The 20,281-nt window shown below is 35.5% G+C and overlaps 1 protein-coding gene across 3 annotated transcripts; it reads left to right on the top strand.

The window, feature by feature from the left end:
• Positions 1-1,922: 1,922 nt before the first annotated feature.
• aktip (akt interacting protein) lies at positions 1,923-20,027 on the top strand. Of its 3 annotated transcripts, none has more exons than XM_073837041.1 (10): positions 1,923-2,026; positions 3,466-3,569; positions 5,580-5,788; positions 6,910-6,974; positions 7,472-7,572; positions 8,562-8,650; positions 14,664-14,762; positions 15,209-15,316; positions 18,810-18,910; positions 19,119-20,027. In XM_073837041.1, the coding sequence occupies exons 2-9, from the start codon at positions 3,528-3,530 to the stop codon at positions 18,880-18,882; spliced, it is 786 nt and encodes a 261-aa protein (XP_073693142.1). In that variant the 5' UTR covers positions 1,923-2,026; positions 3,466-3,527; the 3' UTR covers positions 18,883-18,910; positions 19,119-20,027. The 3 variants fall into 3 exon arrangements, with proteins under 3 accessions (XP_073693142.1, XP_073693140.1, XP_073693141.1); XM_073837039.1 differs by having other exon boundaries at positions 18,810-18,870; positions 19,119-20,026; XM_073837040.1 differs by lacking the exon at positions 1,923-2,026 and adding an exon at positions 2,460-2,592 and having other exon boundaries at positions 18,810-18,870; positions 19,119-20,026.
• Positions 20,028-20,281: the final 254 nt, after the last annotated feature.

Here is a 20,281-nt window from a genome sequence, read left to right as displayed (position 1 = left end):
CAGCAATAAATATAACAATTTCTGATCAACCCATATCAATTGCATGCTTAAAATAACATACCGGTTAAAGCCCCGCCCATTTCAAGCCAACATGACCAACTTCCAGGTTAAATCCCACCCACTTCCGGGTTAGGCCCCGCCCACTCCGAGTACAGATACAGATACAGATAATTCAAATGGTTAACAGATACAGATACAGATACAGATAATGCTGTACTCGCTCATCCCTAAAACTTTCTATATGTAATCTACTATTGTTACCATGTACTGACAACATCATTAACAGTCTTGATAATAACATTACTAATTTCCAAAGCAAAAGCCTATGTGGTTGTTTAGAGAGGATTAAATTAGGCAGTCAGTTGGGGAGGTTGTTGCTCTGAATCCTAGTATTTGACTCCCTCTGTTGTCCTAAAGGGGACATTGCAAAATGTGTTTCCTGAAAATGTGTTTCCTCCTTTACTTTATTCTAGAACGCTGGGAACATGCAAATGACAGGCCGAGTATGCATCATCATCAGATACAGTTGAGGTCAAAAGGTTACATACACCTTGCAGAATCTGCAAAATATTCATTATTTTACCAAAATATGAAGAATCATACAAAACGAATGATATTTTTTTAATTAGTACTGACCTGAATAAGATATTTCACATAAAAGATGTTAACATATAGTCCACAAAAGAAAATAATAGTTGAATTTATAAAAACAACCCTGTTCAAAAGTTTACATACACTTGATTTTTTATACTGTGTTGTTACCTGAATGATCCACAGCTGTTTTTTTTTTTTTTTTTTTTTTAGTTCACAAGTCTCTTGTTTGTCCTAAACAGTTTAACTGCCTGCTGTTCTTCAGAAAAATCCTTCAGGTCCCACAAATTCTTTGGTTTTTCAGCATTGTTGTGTATCTGAACCCTTTTCATCAATGACTGTGTGATTTTGAGATCCATCTTTTCACACTGAGGACAACTGAGGGACTCATATGCAACTATTACAGAAGGTTCAAACATTCACTGATGCTCCAGGAGGAAACACAATGCAGTAATATCAGGGTAAATTTAACTTATTTTGTCTTCTAGGAAACATGTAAGTATCTTCTGTAGCTTCTGAAAAGCAGTACTAAATGAAAAAAAAAAGGAAAAATTAGGCAAAATAAGAAAAATGTACTCATCTTCGTCCTGTTCAAAAGTGTTCACCCCTGGGTCTTAATGCATTTTTTTCCCTTCTGGAGCATTAGTGAGCATTTGAACCTTCTGTAATAGTTGCATATGAGTTCCTCACTTGCCCTCAGTGTGAAAAGATGAATCTCAAAATCTCAAAATTGTTGGAAAGGGTTCAAATATGCAAAAATGCTGAAAAAGCAAATAATTTTTTGGGATCTGAAAGATTTTTTGCAGAAAATTTGCAGAGAAGTGGACAGTTGTTCTGGACAAACAAGGGACTCGTGAACAACAATCACTAAAAAAAAAAAAAAAAACTATTATTGTGAACTATATATAAACGTCTTTTATGTGAAATATCTCATTCAGGTTAGTACTAAGTAAAAGATAACATGCATTGTATATTATCTCCATAACATTAGTTATAATGACTAAAAATGCTGAGGAAAACAGATACTTTACATTATTTAATTTTACATTATTAATGTATTTCTAATTTAAATTCTAATTTGTAAGAAACATATTAAACATTCCTATTTTTATAACAAGTGTTTGTTTTAAAATAAAGTAATGGTTCACTTTAAAAAAAGCTTCACTGAAACTCGTAATAAATTAACCTCGTATTATGTATGAATAAAGCTACCAATGAATCTGTTTAATAAATTCCCATAAAAGCATGATTAAAACAACCAATCCGAACTTACTACCTTGGTCTGGCATGATTAACAGGGAAACGCACCAATAGAATGTACCGTGCGTCTCTATAAGCCAATGACAGAAAGCGAACTCATTCTGTGCCGTCCGTCAACAGAGAGGGTGGATACTACATGTTTTAAAAGCGTTTGGAATGTCCTGAGTTTAGCAGGGTAAGTTTTTCAAAGTCCATTCTGGTTTAGAATTGTCTATGAACGCTTAACGTGGATATGTCAATGTATATCATACAGTTAAGATCAAATCCGCAACTCGCGTCCGTTAAAACGCTCAGCTCATAACTTGAGCTGACAACATGAGAAGCAAGTCTGTTTGTCAGCTGATTAAAAATCACTTTCGCTGTACACTTTGCGGCTGATGTCATTACCAAACTGTTTTCCATCTAAAATTATCGGTATGTGCCAAATATTTGCTGTCTAAACGTTAACCTGCAGACATTTAACCTTGTGGATTGCTGTATTGAACGTATAATAGGGTGAAGGGGTTGTCACTCACAATAAGAACCAATCACCGTCCGTCGCTTGTGTTTATGTTCCGCCTTTTCCTGTCAAGTTAGTTAGAGGCGTTTTCGGTATTTGTGTGAGATTACTCGGATAACAGGGTCGTCTATGGTTTAGTAAGCTGTACAGAATTTAAAAAAAATAGTTTAAATCACACTCTTTCCCTTTTGGATAAGGTACCGTGTAACATGTCTTCAACCAGGTGACACTATTTGTCTCAGGTAAGTGGAACCCCGTTAGTTATGGAGGTATTGCTAAATGAAAGCTAGTCTAGTCCAGTTACAAATACCGTGACGGTAACGCAAACTCTGCTTCACCTAGAGAAAACTTCATTAAACCTTAAAGTGTCCTGTCACCAAACAAAGCTGCCTTTAGTAAATGTCAGGTAGAAAGGAAGGCAATATATTTGTTTTACGAGGCTTCGGAGCTGTTGTTTCTGTTTGGTTCGTCCAGGCGTTGACATCTGTCACTGTATAATATTACTAACGTTACTGGGTTTAACCTCACCCTGGTTAATAATTTTATATGAACCATATGGGGAATTTGTGGGCCTTGGGATAATGGCTGCTAGCTCTGACTATTCAAAACGTCAAAATATTGATTACTGTAGAATTGGTTGTTTGCTCTTGTAAACCAGAGGTTTTGGGGTCCATGGGGAAAACTTTTGAGAATAAATGTTCATTTAAAACAACAACAAAAACAGAATATATTGGTAGTGTTTTTTTTTAGGTAGAAAAATAAAGGAAAAGAGAAAAATAAAGAGATAGAAACTAAATATTTTGCAAATAATAATAATTGACATTTCTAACACTAAACTGTCCAGTATAAATTGACGCTTTGTATATACACAACTGTGTAGCTGCCTTTTAAGTTTTAGAGTGGGGGCCTCTCGTGCCAGGATAATAATATTAAAGAGATATATATAAAAGATTGAAAAGCTGACTGAAGTTCTCACTAGTGCCGAAAACAACATGGTTAGTGGGGATTGGATTGCCACCAGCTGCCATACAGCATCAGGTTGCCCATTGTGTTCTCCAAATGTCCAGGCTCTCATCAGCACTTTTTCTTTCTCTCTCTCTCTCTTTCTCTCACAGCGAATTCTTCGGATGCCACCAAAAAGTGAACAGGCATACACCCATCGAGAGCTCAATGAGTAATGAACCCATTTTGGAGCATGTCGACAAACGCTGGTCGTAAGGTGAATCATGCCAGTCCACCTGTATTAAAAAAAAAAAACATTGTATGGGTCAAAATGATCGATTTTTCTTTTATGCCAAAAATCATTAGGATATTAAGATAATGTTCCATTAAGATATTTTGTAAATGTCCTACTGTAAATGTATCAAGATTTATTTTTTGATTAGCAATATGCATGGCTAAGTACTTAATTTGGACAACTTCAAAGGTGATTTTCTCAATATTTAGATTTTTTTTTTCCACCCTCTGATTCCAGATATTTAATAAGGACAAATATTGTCCTATCCTAACAAACCATGCACCAATGGAAAGGTTATTTATTCAGATTTCAGATGATGTACGAATCTTAATTTAATATAATTGACCCTTATGACTAATTTTGTGGTTCAGGATCACATATAAACATCCCAATGTCCTTTACCTGATGTCTGAATCAGCGGTTCCCAATTCCAGTCCTCGCGCTCCACCGCTCTGCACATTTTGCATGTCTCTCTTAGTTAACACACCTGATTCAGATAACCAGCTCATTAGAAGTGAGGTCCGTGCAGGAACTGCGATCCGATTGACATGGTCCCTGCAAAGTGTTCATTGCTCCCTGCTCCCTAAGCGGGGGAAATCTGTTTACTATACTTCGAAACATTCATTCACATATTTGCGCTACGTCACCGCATGTAGCGTCTTCACACACAGATGAAACTTACTAGACAAGTGTGACATAAGTGCATCTGTAAATAAATGCATTTTAAATTTACGTCTCGCACGCTTTAATGACCTTCAAATGGAACACATACGCTCGCTTCGAACTAATGAATAATGGCGGAATATCCTGTGATGTCCACTTCGAAGGGCAGTAACGTTGGAATAGAACAAACGTCGGAAGCGATGTGTGAAACACACAAAATGTGCAGAGCGGTGGGGCTCGAGGACTGGAATTGGGAACCGCTGGTCTAAATGACTGTTTGCAGAGTAATGCACACAACAGGTGACTTCAATAATGAATCACATGGGAGGCTCAGGGTCTAAAGGTGATTTGTGCCTCTCTATAGTCACACAGGACATTTTTCTAGGCTAGTGACTCAATTTTGATTTGTTTTGAAACTACGGTTGTTTTAAACTCGCTAAAGTCTGAGAATCACATTCAGTGAATCTTTTTGACTTGGCTGAAGAAGTAAGTGTTTGTTGTAAACTGCAAAGGCGTTGGTGTGGTGTGGCATCACAGCTGTCATAAAGGCGTAAAATTCAGCCGTTTCTTTACAGCTGCTGACTCATGGCTCAGTTGCTCACTTTTTGATTTATGGCAGACACTTGGACTAGCTGTTAGTAATTTGTTGAAGGGTGTATTTGACTGTATTCCTTGATATTCAGCTGTATTTTGTTGTCATTAGCTTTATTACAGGCTGTGTGCTGAATAGCTGAATCAGTTTGCTGTGTTAGATGTTCTTGTCATTAAGCCCCGGGCCCAAGCTTTTACTGCATGTGAACTTCTGTTGTCTGATATTTAATTTTTTCCCTTTCCCTTATAGTCTGGCTCAGATGAATTCTGTAGGTTTTTCACTCTCTTTGCTGATATGAGAAGACAATGTATGGAATTCTGCATAATGAATTTAAGATAGTCTAACAGTGCTAGATATATTTTTTGTTAGATGAAGGCATAATTAGTAAGAGAGGTTTTCCAGTTGATAACCAATTAGTGAGTTTAACCTCACATTTCACTTAAATTCAAAAGAAAAGAAATATCCATATTTTGCATTTGTAGTAATTTTTTTCTCTTGCTCTGATTCTAGCAATTTGCAACTTGTTGTATAGTAAAAAATAATTTGAGTCGTTTAAGTTCTGCTTGTTTTATTTATGATTTCTTTGAAGAAATTATGCTGGACCGTATCAGGCATTTTGAGTATTTAATGGTCATTGATTTGGCCCCAAAAACTCAATGTTTATAACCCTAATTTGTGCAAATAAAAGGCTTTTGTAGATTTTAGAACCATTGAACAAGTGTCGTTTGTTTATGCAGAGATCTGACGGTGAGGAGCAAGGTGGTCCAGGAGAGCAGAGATCCAGTCCAGCTCGTCCTCCGTTTGGTAAAAAGCAGCTTCCCTCCATCCCAAAGAATGCCGTCCCCATCACTAAAGCCGCCTCACCGGCCTCCTCTACACAGTCTGCCAATGGCACCCATGCCTCATACGGCCCTTTCTACCTGGAATACTCGCTGCTTGCTGAGTTGTAAGTGAAGACAAGGTTCCACAGGTTTTGGGCAATAACAGTTTTGATGATGTTTTAGTAGTGTTGAACAAAAGAAGCTGTGATTGTAAAACATCTTGTACCTAAAGCTGAATAGAATTTTATGATTATACACTACCAGTCAAAAGTTTTTGGGCAGTAACTTTTTAAATCTTCTTTTGCTCACAAAGCCTGCATCACTATTTAAAATAACCGTTTTATTTATGAATATATTTTAAAATGTGATTTATTCCTGTGATTTCAAAGCTGATTTTTAGCATTATTACTCCAGTCACACGATCCTTCAGAAATCATTCTAATATGCTGATTTGCTGCTCAAAAACATTTATGTTGAAAACAGCTGAGTAGATTTTTTTTTTATGAATAGAAAGTTCAGAAGAACAGCATTTATTTGAAATAGAAATCTTTTGTAACATTATACATATCTTGATCATCACTTCTGATCAATTTAAAGCATCCTTACTAAATAAAAGTATTAATTTCTATTTCCAAAAAAAAAAAAAAAAAAAAAAATCCAAGCTTTTGAATGGTATAGTGTATAAAGTTAATGTTAAAAGCTTTTTATTTCAGATAAATTATGGTCTTTCTATTCATCAAAGAAAAAAATTTATTAACTATTTAAATATTGATGTTGATGATGATGATGATGATGATAATAATAATAATAATAACAAAATGTTTCTTGAACAGCAAATCGGCATATTAGAATGATTTTTGAAGGATCATGAGACACTGAAGACTGGAGTAATTATGCTGAAAATTTAGCTTTAAAATCACATGAATAAATTACATTGTAAAAGATATTCAAACATAAAGCAGTTATTTTAAATGGTAAAACTATTTCACAGTGTTACTGCTTTTGCTGTATTTTGGATCAAATAAATGCAGGCTTAGTGAGCAGAAGAGACTTCTTCAAAAAACATTAAAAAACTTACAGTCCAAAAACATTTGACTGGTAGTGTATAACCAAATTAAATACAAATATGCATTACATTTGTTATTCAACAGTTGCCTCGGAGTTGTGTATCAACACCATTAGGCTATGTAGCATATTTTAAGATGCATGTTTAAAATAGACAATTATGACCTTTTGTCTATTGCAGCACATTGGTGATCAAGCAGAAGCTCCCTGGCATCTATGTACAGCCTTCATACAGATCAGCACTAAGTAAGCATGTCTTCTTCTTCCATTCTATTCTGTCTGTCACAGAATGCTCTTATGCTGCATTCCATTCAACTCGAAAAGAATTTCCAACTTCCTGCTTGGAAAAGTGCAACAGAATGTGCAGTCGATTAACTTGGAGCCTTGTGTGGAATTCTACGACTTTGTCAGAATGGGGTTGCAATGACATGTAAATATGTTGGCACCCAGGGAGATGTGCATGATTAATGAAATGAGATGTAATATGTTATTACACATGCAAAACAAATTTTGGGTTTGGCATTTTATTTCGTTTATGCATAAACCAAATACCAGACCACAGAAATTAATATGGTTGAACAGATAGAAAACTCCCACACCTGTTTTTGAACGCAGCACAGCATTAGTCATTGTGTTTTAATTGCTTGTTTTGTATCATCAAATAGATTAATTGTAAAATGATCATTTGCTATATTGCTGATTTGCTCTGTTAAGTATCCATCCATGTCTTGTCTCTATTGCAGTGTGGTTTGGTGTGATTTTCATTCGACATGGCTTGTACCAAGACGGTGTGTTTAAGTTCACAGTCTACATTCCTGATAACTACCCAGATGGAGACTGTCCTGTAAGTGTATTATACAATTTCCACACATCTTTCCAGTGAATTTTGTGCCATAACATGACCAAGGCTTTACTATGTGTTTTTATTCCATCCATTAGTTGTTTTTTCCTCTGTAGTCTCATTTACAGTCATCGTAAAAGCTGCACACTCCATGAATTAGAACTGTTTGAACTGTTTGAAATCTTAAACCATTAAATATGAGCCCAGGTTTAACATGGTGATAGTTGGTTGCTATAAAAAAATTAAGGAAGTGACCAAGTTGAAAAAGTTGAATAGCGTCTTATGCATTATATTTTATGATGGAGGAGAAAAGGAAACTTGTATACTTGTGGGTTTAAAATATCAAACCAAGAGGGTGTATGCATGTTCTTGGCATTTTGTTGATAGAAAGATTTGCACCTCAGTTCAGAGCTGTTATTGGAGTTATGACTGCCGGGATAAGGGATTTAAAGTGGAGCTTGTATTTCCTTTCACTCCAGTCGAAACCAAAGAACTGATATAGTGGACATACTTGCTACAGTATTATGTTTGTCAGACTTTGCTGTAGTCTTTACAAGTTTTATTGTTTTAAACTGCCAAATGGAATGTTGAAATACTCTTTCCGTCTTAATTCTGTAACCGTATGATGTGATGACACCAGGGTGTGTCTAGGAACAGAACATTACTGGCAACATTATCATGTCAGTAGAGGTGTGTTCATTTTATGATATCATAGTGTTTCTTGCTTGCTTGTTTTCTTCCTTTTAAGTCAAAGAAATTAATTAATTAATAAATACTTAAGTCACGAAAATGTCTGTTGACAAAAATAGCTATGTTTAACTCGACTCAAGAAAAACTGAGTTATGAAAACTAATTGTTTAAAAGCTTTGGGGACACCTACTTTTTTATATATATATATATATATATATATATATATATGAGTTTGCTGTCATCAGAAGAGCTAATCTGTTCTGCTTTTGTTGCATTAATGTGTCTGTTTTGCTTTTTTACAGAGGGTTGTTTTTGACACCCCAGTTTTCCACCCACTAGTGGACCCGGTCTCTGGCGAGCTGGATGTGAGGAGAGCTTTCACCAAATGGAGGTTTGTTTAAAAAGAGTCTCCTTGTATTGCCATTTACCTCCCTTGAATCTGAATCTAAAGGGGCTCAGTGTTGTGTTGGCTTTTTTTTTTTTTGGAAAAGGATTGTATTTCTTGTGTGGTCATGACATGGATTTTTTTTTATATGTTCATTTAGGTTTAATGTTAATTTCTTTTGCACAAAAAAAAACTAAATATTTGAGAATTTATTATTTTCAACTCTCATTCTGAACCTGTCTAAAACGACCGGTTTTAAAGGGCGGGTCCTTTAAGGCTTGTCAACAGGGCCTAAAACTAACTTATTTTGCAATTATGCCAATGGCCAGTGATGTGATTAAAATTAACTTATTTTTAGGCTCTGAAATGTATAACAACATTTAATTTAAGTGATTTTAAAACAATCCTAACATAAACTACTATACAGAATGACCTTTATTCAAGCTACAAAAGTTAATCAGCGACTAGAGCAGTTGAGTAATGATTTCTCTTTTCCTTTTGTTGTTTAATTTCCATCAATGACAGACTTCAGCAGGTTTCACTTTAAAAGTAGTGTGGTCACTTTAAAACCTGATGCACATGACTCGAATCTGACACACATTTGAGCTCTTTATGGTCATTTAAGACTTTATAACTGATTTAAGACAAATACAGGCAAAACTGTGCATTTGACATAATTGTGTGTGTTTTCGTCCATTGTAGTGCTACTAGTGCATTGTCTGAAGCAGCTTAGCATATGCGTAGAGCCGAACGTCCGACCTTTCAAACTACAGTAGTCAACATTCGAAGTGGATCAAAACCTTTCATCAAATTTGTCCTAAAACCAAAAAGAATACCCGTTCTTATCTTAGGACAACTTTTGATTAACTTTTTTGATCCACTTCGAATGTTGACTACTGTATACTTCACTGACCATTTAGGCGTGTGTGTTGCCACACTCTCGGGTTATAAAGAAGAGAAAAGTTAATCTTCTGAAATGAAGCAGCAATATCTTCTCAGGTAAAAGTTATTAGAACAGTGTCTAGAGACAAGCTAGCCATCACACTGCTCTCACCTTATCAGCTTGTTTATATCCTATTATTTGATTCGCTCTTGTCGCTTATGACACAACAGTTAATCACGATGGTCTTGTCTTCAGAAAAGATTATTTTATTCGCTTGCATCAGAAACAGCAAAAAAAACTGTCTGTTGTTTTCACTACATTGCATTATTATATTTAGTAAAAGTTTTACCTGCCAACTGGCGACTGACACTGTTACATATACTCGCCAGCGTCGATATTTACTCTCAATTGGCGCTTTGCGAGTGCTAATTTTAGGCCCTGCTTGTCAGTAATCGGCCACTGTTATGATTGGCAAACTTCATTGCATAGAAAACCGTGTCAATGCCCCCTCGCTATTGCATGTGAGTGTTTTGACAACATGATCAAAATAAAATAGTAATTTCCAGACAAAGCATTATGAAACAATTTACTTACCGTTTGTGAGGCAGCTGCAGTCAGATCTAGTACCGCTTCATCTTTCAACAAATGTTTCTTTGTGAACTCTTCATGACACTGTGCCTCGTTTACTAAAAACAAAATTCTCCCAACAATCCTCGGAAATGATCTGGGATGCCATTAAATATAAACTATCCACTTGATCCTTATGCTGGGATCCTTCTGATATCTGTACAAAGACGCGAATGAGCCGTTTATACCAAACGCGTCAAAGCAAACGTTCTTTCACTTTATTTGTCCTGTTGACGACAGTCTTAAGCATGTGGACTGTGTCAGAAAATGAACTCTTATCTGTATACTGTATCCAGTGTAGACTAGATGGCGGCAGTGATTTGTAATTTCTATTTGCTTTTGACGCAACATGACACTCTCACTCTTGTTGATGTCAGCCGTTAGGAATGGGACGATACACCTACCTCCAGATTCAATACAATCACAATACTTTTTTTTCCTTTTAAGAATTTTGATTGCGATTCGATATTGCTATTATGGCAGGGGCGATACACTAGTCTGCCGATTTAAATGTTCAACAAAATGAGTAGAAAAAATATCTTCTAAAATAAAGTGCTAAAACAATTTTTACTTTGTTTACTGCAAAGTATATTTTGGTCATCCCATTAAAAAAATAGCATTTTAAAGTGCTGGAAATGGTTATGTTAAATGCTGGAAGTTCGTTAAAAAGGTGCTTGAATTTCTCTCTCAAAGGTTGTAGAAACCCTGAAATGAATAATGTATTTCTACCACAAGACCATGGTTATAGTTAGCATTAATACTTCTGTTTTTCTGATGTAAAGCGCTGTTTATAACAGAGAATTCTGGGCAGAAATCAAATGATTCTCACTAGATCTTGCAGCAGCCGTTTTCACTGTGTGGTGAATTAAAACGCTTCTTATTGGATCTCGCAGCACTGTGCAGTAACAGTGTCACAAAATCAACTTGGCTCCAGAGTAAAGCTGTTTTGAGCTTGGATAAATGTTCCACGCTGCGCAGCTAATACGTAGTGGGGTTTAGTTTCACTTTCGGCACGTTTGTCTTTAAATGTTTCTCACATGCAACAGAAAAGGCAGCGCTTATTAGTTGAACAATGCAGTAGTCGTGCCAGTGCGACCGGTCAAAAAAAAATAAAAAAAAAATAGCCCCACCGGCAGAAAAAATGGTTTGTAGCCCTGAGAGAGCAGATGGCTCTGCATGCTTTTAAATCATACTTCTGCGCAATGCTGCTTAAAGTGCAACACATTTGTACATTTCGAATAAAAGTGGTAACTTCTCCCCACAACCTCTTAGGAAAAGTAAAAAAATAAAATATAAATAGATTCTGAGGTAAACCGATCAATTTTTAAATAGTTTAAAAAAGAATTGTGATAGTTAGGTGAAGCTATTTATTTATTTATTTTACTTTATTTTTTCCCCCTCTCGCACTTAGCCGTTAAGCGACCGAATGCTTATTTGTTAATGTCTTTTTGAGGGTTTTTACTAAAAAAAAAATGCCCTGGAAAGTTTTTGAAAATAAACATGCATAGATAGAGGTCCTTGAAAGTGAAAGTTTACAGAGAGGTTTTTTTGGAAAAAAAAAATCCATATTTCCTCAAGTCTGCTAATGTGTTATTTTGCCAACACTTTGTGGCCTATGCATACTAGCTTGTTTGATTAACATTAGTTACACGCTACGTTAAGTGTTTCCTGTGTACTTTGTGTTGTACATTGCCATGACGTTCACACGCACATAACTACTGCAATTTAATACCTCAACATTTTATACACACACACACACACACCTTGAAACATTGCAAAAATAGGCTGTGAAGTTTGATTAAATTGCTTTTTTGCATAGTTGTAAACTGTAACAATGTGTCTTACAAGGTAACACGATGTGACCTTGCTCTCACTTGAAATGTCTTCCCACATTAAGTCCTTGAATTTTAGGGTGTTGGACCTGGAAAATTATGAAAATTTGATATTTATCTGCTTACCCCCAGGGCATCCAAGATGTCGGTGACTTTGTTTGTAATCTACTGAAGAAACAAAGATTTTTAACTCAAAGTGTTGCAGTCTGTTAGTCATATAATGCCAGTGGATGGGCACCAAACTTTTGAAAGTAAAAAAAAAAAAAAAAACATGCACAGACAAAACCAAATTACACCCTGTGGCTTGTGACGATACATTGATGTCCTAAGACCCGAAACGATCTGTTTTTTGTGAGAATCTGAACAGTATTTATATCATTTTTTTTTTACCTTTGATACACAGCCATGTCCAACTGTTCTGAGCACAAGCTCAGCATCTGGCGCGTTACACGTGTACGTGCTCTGGCGTAGTTTATGCACCTACTTTTAAAGGTTTGGTGCCCATCCACTGCCATTATATGATTAACAGACTGCACTGGTTTGAGTTAAAAATCTTCGTTTGTGTTCTACCAGGGATGCAAACGGCGCGCCTTTTGGCGGATGCCGCCTTTTTCACGGCTGTGTGGGGGACATGTGTGAATCGTGCAGATCCGATGAGGTTTTTTTTTAGGGGGGGGGGGGGGTACATTGGAGTGTCAGATTATAATTTCATCATAGGAAATTCTGTATTAAAATTACTAAATAAGTAAACGCCGTTACAGTCCATGAAACATAGGAAACTTATATGAAAAGAAAACAGTGAGTCAGAGAGCTGCGCACGTCAGCCAGTTGGCTGCGCACTATTATCTGCTGCCAGCTGCTCTTATAGAGGATGATAGATACCCGACCCGAGCCCAATGGTACCCGCCGGGCCGGGTCGGGTTTAGAAAGGATGCTCGGGTTCGGGTCGGGCTCGGTCACATCAGCGCGATAACGCCGGTTTCACACTGCATGCGTAAGCAGCGCGTATTTTTCCGGCGCCCATGTTAACAGATTAGAGCATTCACACCGCACGCAGAGGCGGCGCGGCAGCGCGTAGCAGGAGCAGAGCAGAAGCGTCAGTGCCGCGACCGTTTCGGCGCAGAGGCTATTTTTATGGGAAGCCAAACAACCCAAAAGTGGGAAGAAACAGTGCGGTATTAAAGTGCTCGCGCCACGCTGACATGTCATCTGCGCGGCCGACTCGACAGCGCAGGGAAGACGTGTTTGCTAGCGCCGCCCAATGGGCAGCGCGGCGCTGACAAACACCAAAAGTGGGGAGGGACTTGCTGGTTTAATTGTAATCTCAAACGCCATTGGTTACCTCCTCTATTCCAGAAGTCAGTCAAGTTAATAACTTAATGTTGTATGAAAAATTTAAATATAACCTTTAACCATTCCAATAACCATAGAAAAGTGTCATTACAACCTAAAAAGAGGGTTTATGTCCTGGGTTTGTGTGTTATTAATTATTATAGAAATTAATACAATATTAAATAATTAAATTCAAAATATGCGAAGATGTCTACGCTAGTCTGTGCGCGATGTAGACAGCATTCAAAATAAGTTAATAATAAATATTACATAAAGTACATTAAATAAAATAAGCCCACAATAAACATTTTATGCATCCCACAGTCTTGTAAGTTCATTAACTGACCCTCTTTTTTTCTGTAATATTTGTATCATTCGTTTATATTCGTTATTTTTCCTTTCATTTCGATCTCCTTACTTAAAGTTTGAATGTAAATGATACTGTAAATGATCGACAATAAAGCTTTGATTATGCTATATGACTGTGATTTTTACTGGAATGCAGTTTAAAGATTGAATTTAACATATTTTTTATTTAGTTTCTTCTAATTAATAGACTAGCCTATAAATATATAGTAGTTCAATGACGAGTGAATTATTCACGTAGTTTCATTTGTAAATAATTTTATTGTCACAGTACATCAAATAAAATAGGCCTACAAGACATTTATCCATCGTTCTATTAACTGACAGTTTTTTCCATGTTGTTGTTGTTGTTGTTATTATTATTTATTTATATATTATATATTTATTAGTATTTATGCCCATGTGTGACGATAAATAAGCCGTTTTCATTTACAAATGAAACTACAATGATTCATTGAAACCTCAGTGAAACACTAGTGTTTAAATATGCTAGTCTATTAATTAGACGAAACAAAATAAAATGTTAAATTCAACCTTTAAACTGCATTCCAGTAAAAATCACAGTCATATTTCGAGCATTTACAGTATCATTTACATGTTAAGTAAAGAGATCGAAATGAAGGGGGAAACGACTATAAATGAAAATATATGATATTTGCTGCGGGGGCACGGGCTTCGATAATCTCACTCCTTTTTGACCATACCTCTGTTTGCATCCCTGGTTCTACTGAAGAAACAAAGTCAACTGCATCTTGGATGCCCTGGGGGTGAGAAGATAAACTTTAAATTTTCGTTTTTGGGTGAACTATCCCTTTAAAAGGTCCTTGAATTTGAAGTTAACCAAGATGTGGGAACCCTGTTTTAAGTTATGAAACTTGTGAGATGTATTAAGCACACAAAGACCTCTTTTGTGGCAAAAGATCAAGGGAAATTTGCTGTGTCATGTCGTGACTCCTTTTAATTTTATCCAAAATTGCAGGCGAAACCACAATCATATCTGGCAGGTCCTTATGTATGCCAGAACAATCTTCTATAAGATCAACACCATGGATCCACTCAACCCAGAGGCTGCAGTGCTGTGAGTAATAGATGAAATATAATTTTTTTTTTTCATATATATATATATGTGTATATATATGTGTGTGTGTGTGTGTGTGTCACCACAGTTTGAACTCTTTCCAGCATTTACACTCAACAAGAGCGACAGTTGCTAAATAAAAGTGCCAGCCACTGAAGTTCTGTTTCAGTAAAAAAAAAGTAACCACATTATCTCTCTCATGTGCTTGGGCATTGGCTGTGTTAGTCTGTTTGAGCTTATTTTGACTTCCTGTGCATCTGAAGTCATAGTGCTTACAGGCTTAGACCAACCTCAGGCTTGACTTCACACATCAAGATAAAAGCTTGTTTAGCCTTTTTTTCCCCCACATTCATTTCCTTTTAGCTGTGGCTTCCAGTAGTTAAGAGCTTGTTTTGAAGCCCTGTTCACTTGACTGCTTTTGCTTATTATCAATGCTGTATGTGCAGGTATGACAAAGACATCCAGCTCTTCAAAAGCAAGGTGGTAGACAGTGTCAAGCTATGCAATAGTCATCTGTTTGATCAGCCCAAGATAGATGACCCTTATGCAATAAGGCAAGTACACCACTCAAGATATTGTATTGTGAAGATTTCTTCTGCAGTTATGATCTTTTAGGCTGTATTTACAGCGGGACAAAAAAATCTCTCATCTGAAAAAGATTGCACTTACAAATGTGGTTTTAAATCATTTACCCATCTAATATCTGGACATCTGTTCTACGTCAAAGTTCGAACTCCAAGCCACCACAGAGCAAGAGAGAATGAGTTTTTTTTTTTTTTTTTTTTTAAATGAGTTTTGTATTATAGATGTGTGTGTATGAGCAGACATGCATGCTTGCACAAAACCAGTCTTAGGTAGCATGGTATATTTGTAGCAATAGCCAAAAATCAAAGTAGTGTTGTTTTTGGCGGCCGATTTTAATTTTAGTTTTAGTCTAGTCTTTGTGTGAAGCTGTCATTTTAATTTTTATTAGTTTTAGTCACGTTCATACTCTTTTTAGTCTAGTCAAGTTTTAGTCGACTAAAAGTCTGAGCATTTTAGTCTTATTTTAGTCAGAATTACCCATGACTATTTTCGTCTAGTTTTAGTCAACGAAAACTGACGACGTTTTAGTCAATGAAAATTGTATTTTAGTCTATTTTTAGTAATGCAATTTTATTTAACCCAGTCAATATAGTATAAGTGCCTAGTAGTAGACAAAACCAAAGTTTTCTTTTAGCCAAACCCATTTCAAACAAGGTTATCTTATTATATTATTGTTACCTTATAAGCTCAAGCTCATCCATTCCAGACATGGAAGATGCTCTAATTTGAATTTACAACATTTATTTTACCTACCAAACATATTAGAAGTACACACACATAAATTGAAATAAAATAAATAAAATTGCATAACATGACAATGCCAGAAAAAAATTATACATTCAAGTTTAACAAACGTGACTGCTTCGTATTCTGATTCAAACAACACAAACTCCTTGCGCAGGTTTCAAGTGTCATTCACTTCTTAAATCATAATACGAATAAATATGTAGGTGTAGTTTTGTGCATGTTCATTTAGTAGTAATTCCCGCTTCAAAAGCACTTCTAATTAATAATAATATTAGTCAATTTAACAATATTCTTAACATTACACAAATCATGCTTGTACTTTTATAAGTTTATTTACAGATTAATTAATTTGTGTAATGGTTTTCGTATCACAAATTGATTCATTTTGTGAAACTGTCCAAAAATCGCTTTGACATCTGGGACGCAAAAGAAATGTTTTCCACCTTTGACCACAAGATGTCATTAGTGTACAACGTGTTGGAAAGCTTCGAGTAATGAAGCTTTTTACGATACAATTGAGGGGAACGCTTTGGTGCTTCGAAAAGCTTCATTTTCCCATCACGACTAAAAAGTAGGAAAAAATGTATGTCATTTATTCTTTTTCTCCCAAAGATGAACCACAGCTGACCGGCCATCGGTCCCTTTCTCTGTGTCAAACTTAACTTTGTTTGTAGTCGTCTTCTAGATAATTCCGCGAGTGTGACTTGAAAGTGAAGTCGCCTGCGGTTTAGGCTAGAAGGGATACAGCTCTGGCTACTGGGCATGTGCACATCAATCTAATGTTATAACATTTCGTTTCGTCTCGTTTTCGTCGCCGAAAATGAAGAGACATTTTAGCATAGTTTTTATTTTGTAAACCACATTTAGTCTCGTTTTTATTCGTCAACAATATTGCATTATACATTTTATTATAGTCATCGTCACATGACCAGCATTTTCGTTTCGTCTCGTTTTCGTCATGTGATAAAGGTTCGTTGACGATATTTAGTCATAATTTTCGTTGACGAAAGCAACACTAGTGTCAAGATATTTAATAAATTTCCTACCATAAATATCAAACCTTAATTTTTGATTGGTAATATGCAATGCTAAGAACTTTTTGGACAACTTCAAAGGTGATTTTTCTCGATATTTTAATTTATTTATTTAATTATTTTATTTTTATTTGTTTTAAGTATTGCACTCTCAGATTCTTTTTTTTTTTTTTTTAATGGTTGTATCTGTGCCAAATATTTATTAAGAAAATTGACCATTATGACTGGTTTTGTGGTCCATGGTCACATATAGGTAAGAGATCTGCACATTTGGGAGCATAGAAGCTTGTTTTGAGTTAGTGCTCCATGAATATTATAAATAGGATTTATTTACACTATCAGTCAAAAGTTTTTGAACGGTGACATTTTTATTGTTTTTAAAGAAATCTCTTCTGCTCACCAAGCCTGCATTTATTTGATCCAAAGTACAGCAAAAACAGTCAAATTTTGAAATAGTAAAAATATTTAAAATAACCCTTTTCTATTTGAATGTTTTAAAATGAATTTGAATATGTTTGAAATTTATTCCTTTGATTTCAAAGCTGAATTTTTAGCATTATTACGCCAGCCACATGATCATTCAGAAATCATTCTAATATTCTGATTTGCTTCTGAAAAAAACGTTTATGATGTTGAAAACAGAGTGGAATTATTTATTTTTCTCAGGTTTCTAAGCTTTAATAGAAAGGTTAGAGGAACAGCATTTGTCCGAAATAGAAATCATTTTAAAACATCCCTGCAAAATAAAAGTATTGATCTCTAATTTATTTTATTTTTTCACCAAAAAAAAAAAAAAAAAAGCTTTTAAATGATATAGTGTGTAATCTTATAAAAGCTTTTTATTTCATTTTTGATTTTTGGATCTTACTATTCATCAAAGAACCCCGAAAATATGTACTCCACTGTTTTAAATATTGATGATAATAATAATAATAATAATAATAATAATGATGATGATGATGATAAATGTTTCTTGAACTTCAAATCAGCATATTAGAATGATTGAAGGATCATGTGACACTGAAGACTGGAGTAATGATGCTGAAAGTTTAACTTTGATCACAGGAATAAATTACATTTTAAAATATATTCAAATAGAAAGCAGTTAATTTAAATGGTAAAAATGTTTCACAATGTTACTGCTTTTGCTGTATTTTGGATCAAATAAATGCAGGCTTGGTGAGCAGAAGAGAGTTCTTTAAAAAAAAAAAAAAACAATCTTACTGTTCAAACTTTTGACTGGTAGTGTATATAGTGTATAAATATAAAAATTCAGTTTGTCAGTGCTGGCAAGTGAACATTATAAGCAGGTGTTAATCGCATCTGGTGTGTTTTTGATGAGTTATGTAAGTAATTTTCTGTACAACCATTCGCAATTGGAAGCTTGGGCAGGCGAGTAAATGTAAATGCAGATATTAGATACAAGTCATGTAAACGGGTGAGACAAAATTCGTACATGGGCAAATTTGACCATTAAAATAATACTTGAAATATTACAGTCCCTTCTTCCAGAGACCTAGTAAACTGGTTAAATGTAGCTTATCTATTTGAAACTTGGATTGGTTCGTGAAAACGAAAGGAGTTTTAGTTCAGTGGGGTTAAAAGTTCAGCACTGAGTCATCAGACTGGACTTCGGCTCATTTGTTTTTCCGCATCTGATGTTTGTGTTTTCTCTCTGCAGCTTCTCTCCGTGGAATCCAGCGGTGCATGAAGAGGCAAAAGAGAAGATGTTTGCACATAAAGTGAGTGTGTGACGCTCCCCTGACTGCTCCCCACAACCAAGTAAAAACTGGCTTCTTCCTGGTATCTGATGCATGTCTTGTTTTAAAGCATGAGCTTGTGTGTGGAACACTGTTTCTTTTTCTTTTTCTATTTCCTGTCATCTTTTTCTACTCCACATACTTGTGGGTCGGTTCAAATGTGTGTTATCGTGAGAATATTAATTACACTCTTGGTGCTTGTGACCAATGGTCTTCTCTTGTTGTTGTAGCGGCGGCCAGAGGATTATAACAAAGGACTGCCAGTGTCTGGGCTGTCTTGGGTGAAGCCTGGTTCCACTCAGCCTTTCAGCAAAGAGGACAACCCCCTTCAGACGTGAACCTTCAGCGCTTCTGTCTGTCCGCCAGGAGGGGCGCTACGCTACCGTGGCTGCGCCGAACCACATATATAGAATTCTGATGGAGTTCTATGAACTTCATCTTCATTCGCAAAACCCTCGCTCAGCTTTAAAAATACTGTTTTAAACTGCTATAACGGCTTACGAATTATAGACATGTTCCCAGTATAGATCTAAAGACCCCACTTGTTCATTTCTGTGCTGAGGCTTGAACGCGCAGACGGCTCAGAGATGGTTCTAGTCCGTACTGTTACTTGCACATGTTAATGTTTTCAGGCACAACAAACCACCTCACTTATGTGTCGGTCATGCTCTAATTGGTTTTCTAACTAATAATTTAATAGATTTAATACATTTTTCCATTATTTTGCTTTCCCTGCAAACTTATTAACCAAGTATTCATTTCAAATGTACATTTGCAGACTGGGACGGATCACTTTGTTTTTGCGTCTTGATGTATTTGGGTTGAGGTTTTTTGTGTAATATCCCGTGTATGAAATAGTTTTAATGTAAAATACAGAGCAAGACAAATGCTATTCATTAAGACCCTTAAGTTAATCTTTATTGTTCAGTAATATAATTCACTTTTATTGTGTCCTAATGGTTTGATCTAAATGGGTTTGATGTGTAAATAGTGGAGCAGTTCATTGAAATGAATGGCCTCTATAGAGTCCATAGCTCATTTATTTATCTAGAAATTTACGACGGTTTAAATTTTAGACATTTTGCTGTTTTACAATGTGTTTTTTTTTTTTTTTTTTTTTTTTTAAGTTTGTTTTGGACGTTTTCAGTTAGTATACTGATGTGAGCTCAGCTGTATAAGTAAGGTATTTTTTTTAACTGTTATAAGCAAATAAATGCATAAACGATGAAACTAGTCTGATTTTGTATTTAGTGGAAATACATTTCAGTGTTTAGAACTGATAATTGCAATAATGTATGCATGCAAACACATACACACATATGCACACTTTCAGTCAAAAGTTTTTGAACGGTAAGATTTAAGAAAGATTTATAATTTTTTTTTTTTTTTTTAA

Source organism: Garra rufa, chromosome 3 (genome assembly GCF_049309525.1).
Source record: "Garra rufa chromosome 3, GarRuf1.0, whole genome shotgun sequence".
Classification (NCBI taxonomy): Eukaryota; Metazoa; Chordata; class Actinopteri; order Cypriniformes; family Cyprinidae; genus Garra; species Garra rufa.
The sequence above is the reverse complement of the archived record's forward strand: the minus strand, read 5'-3'. Positions and strand labels throughout refer to the sequence as shown.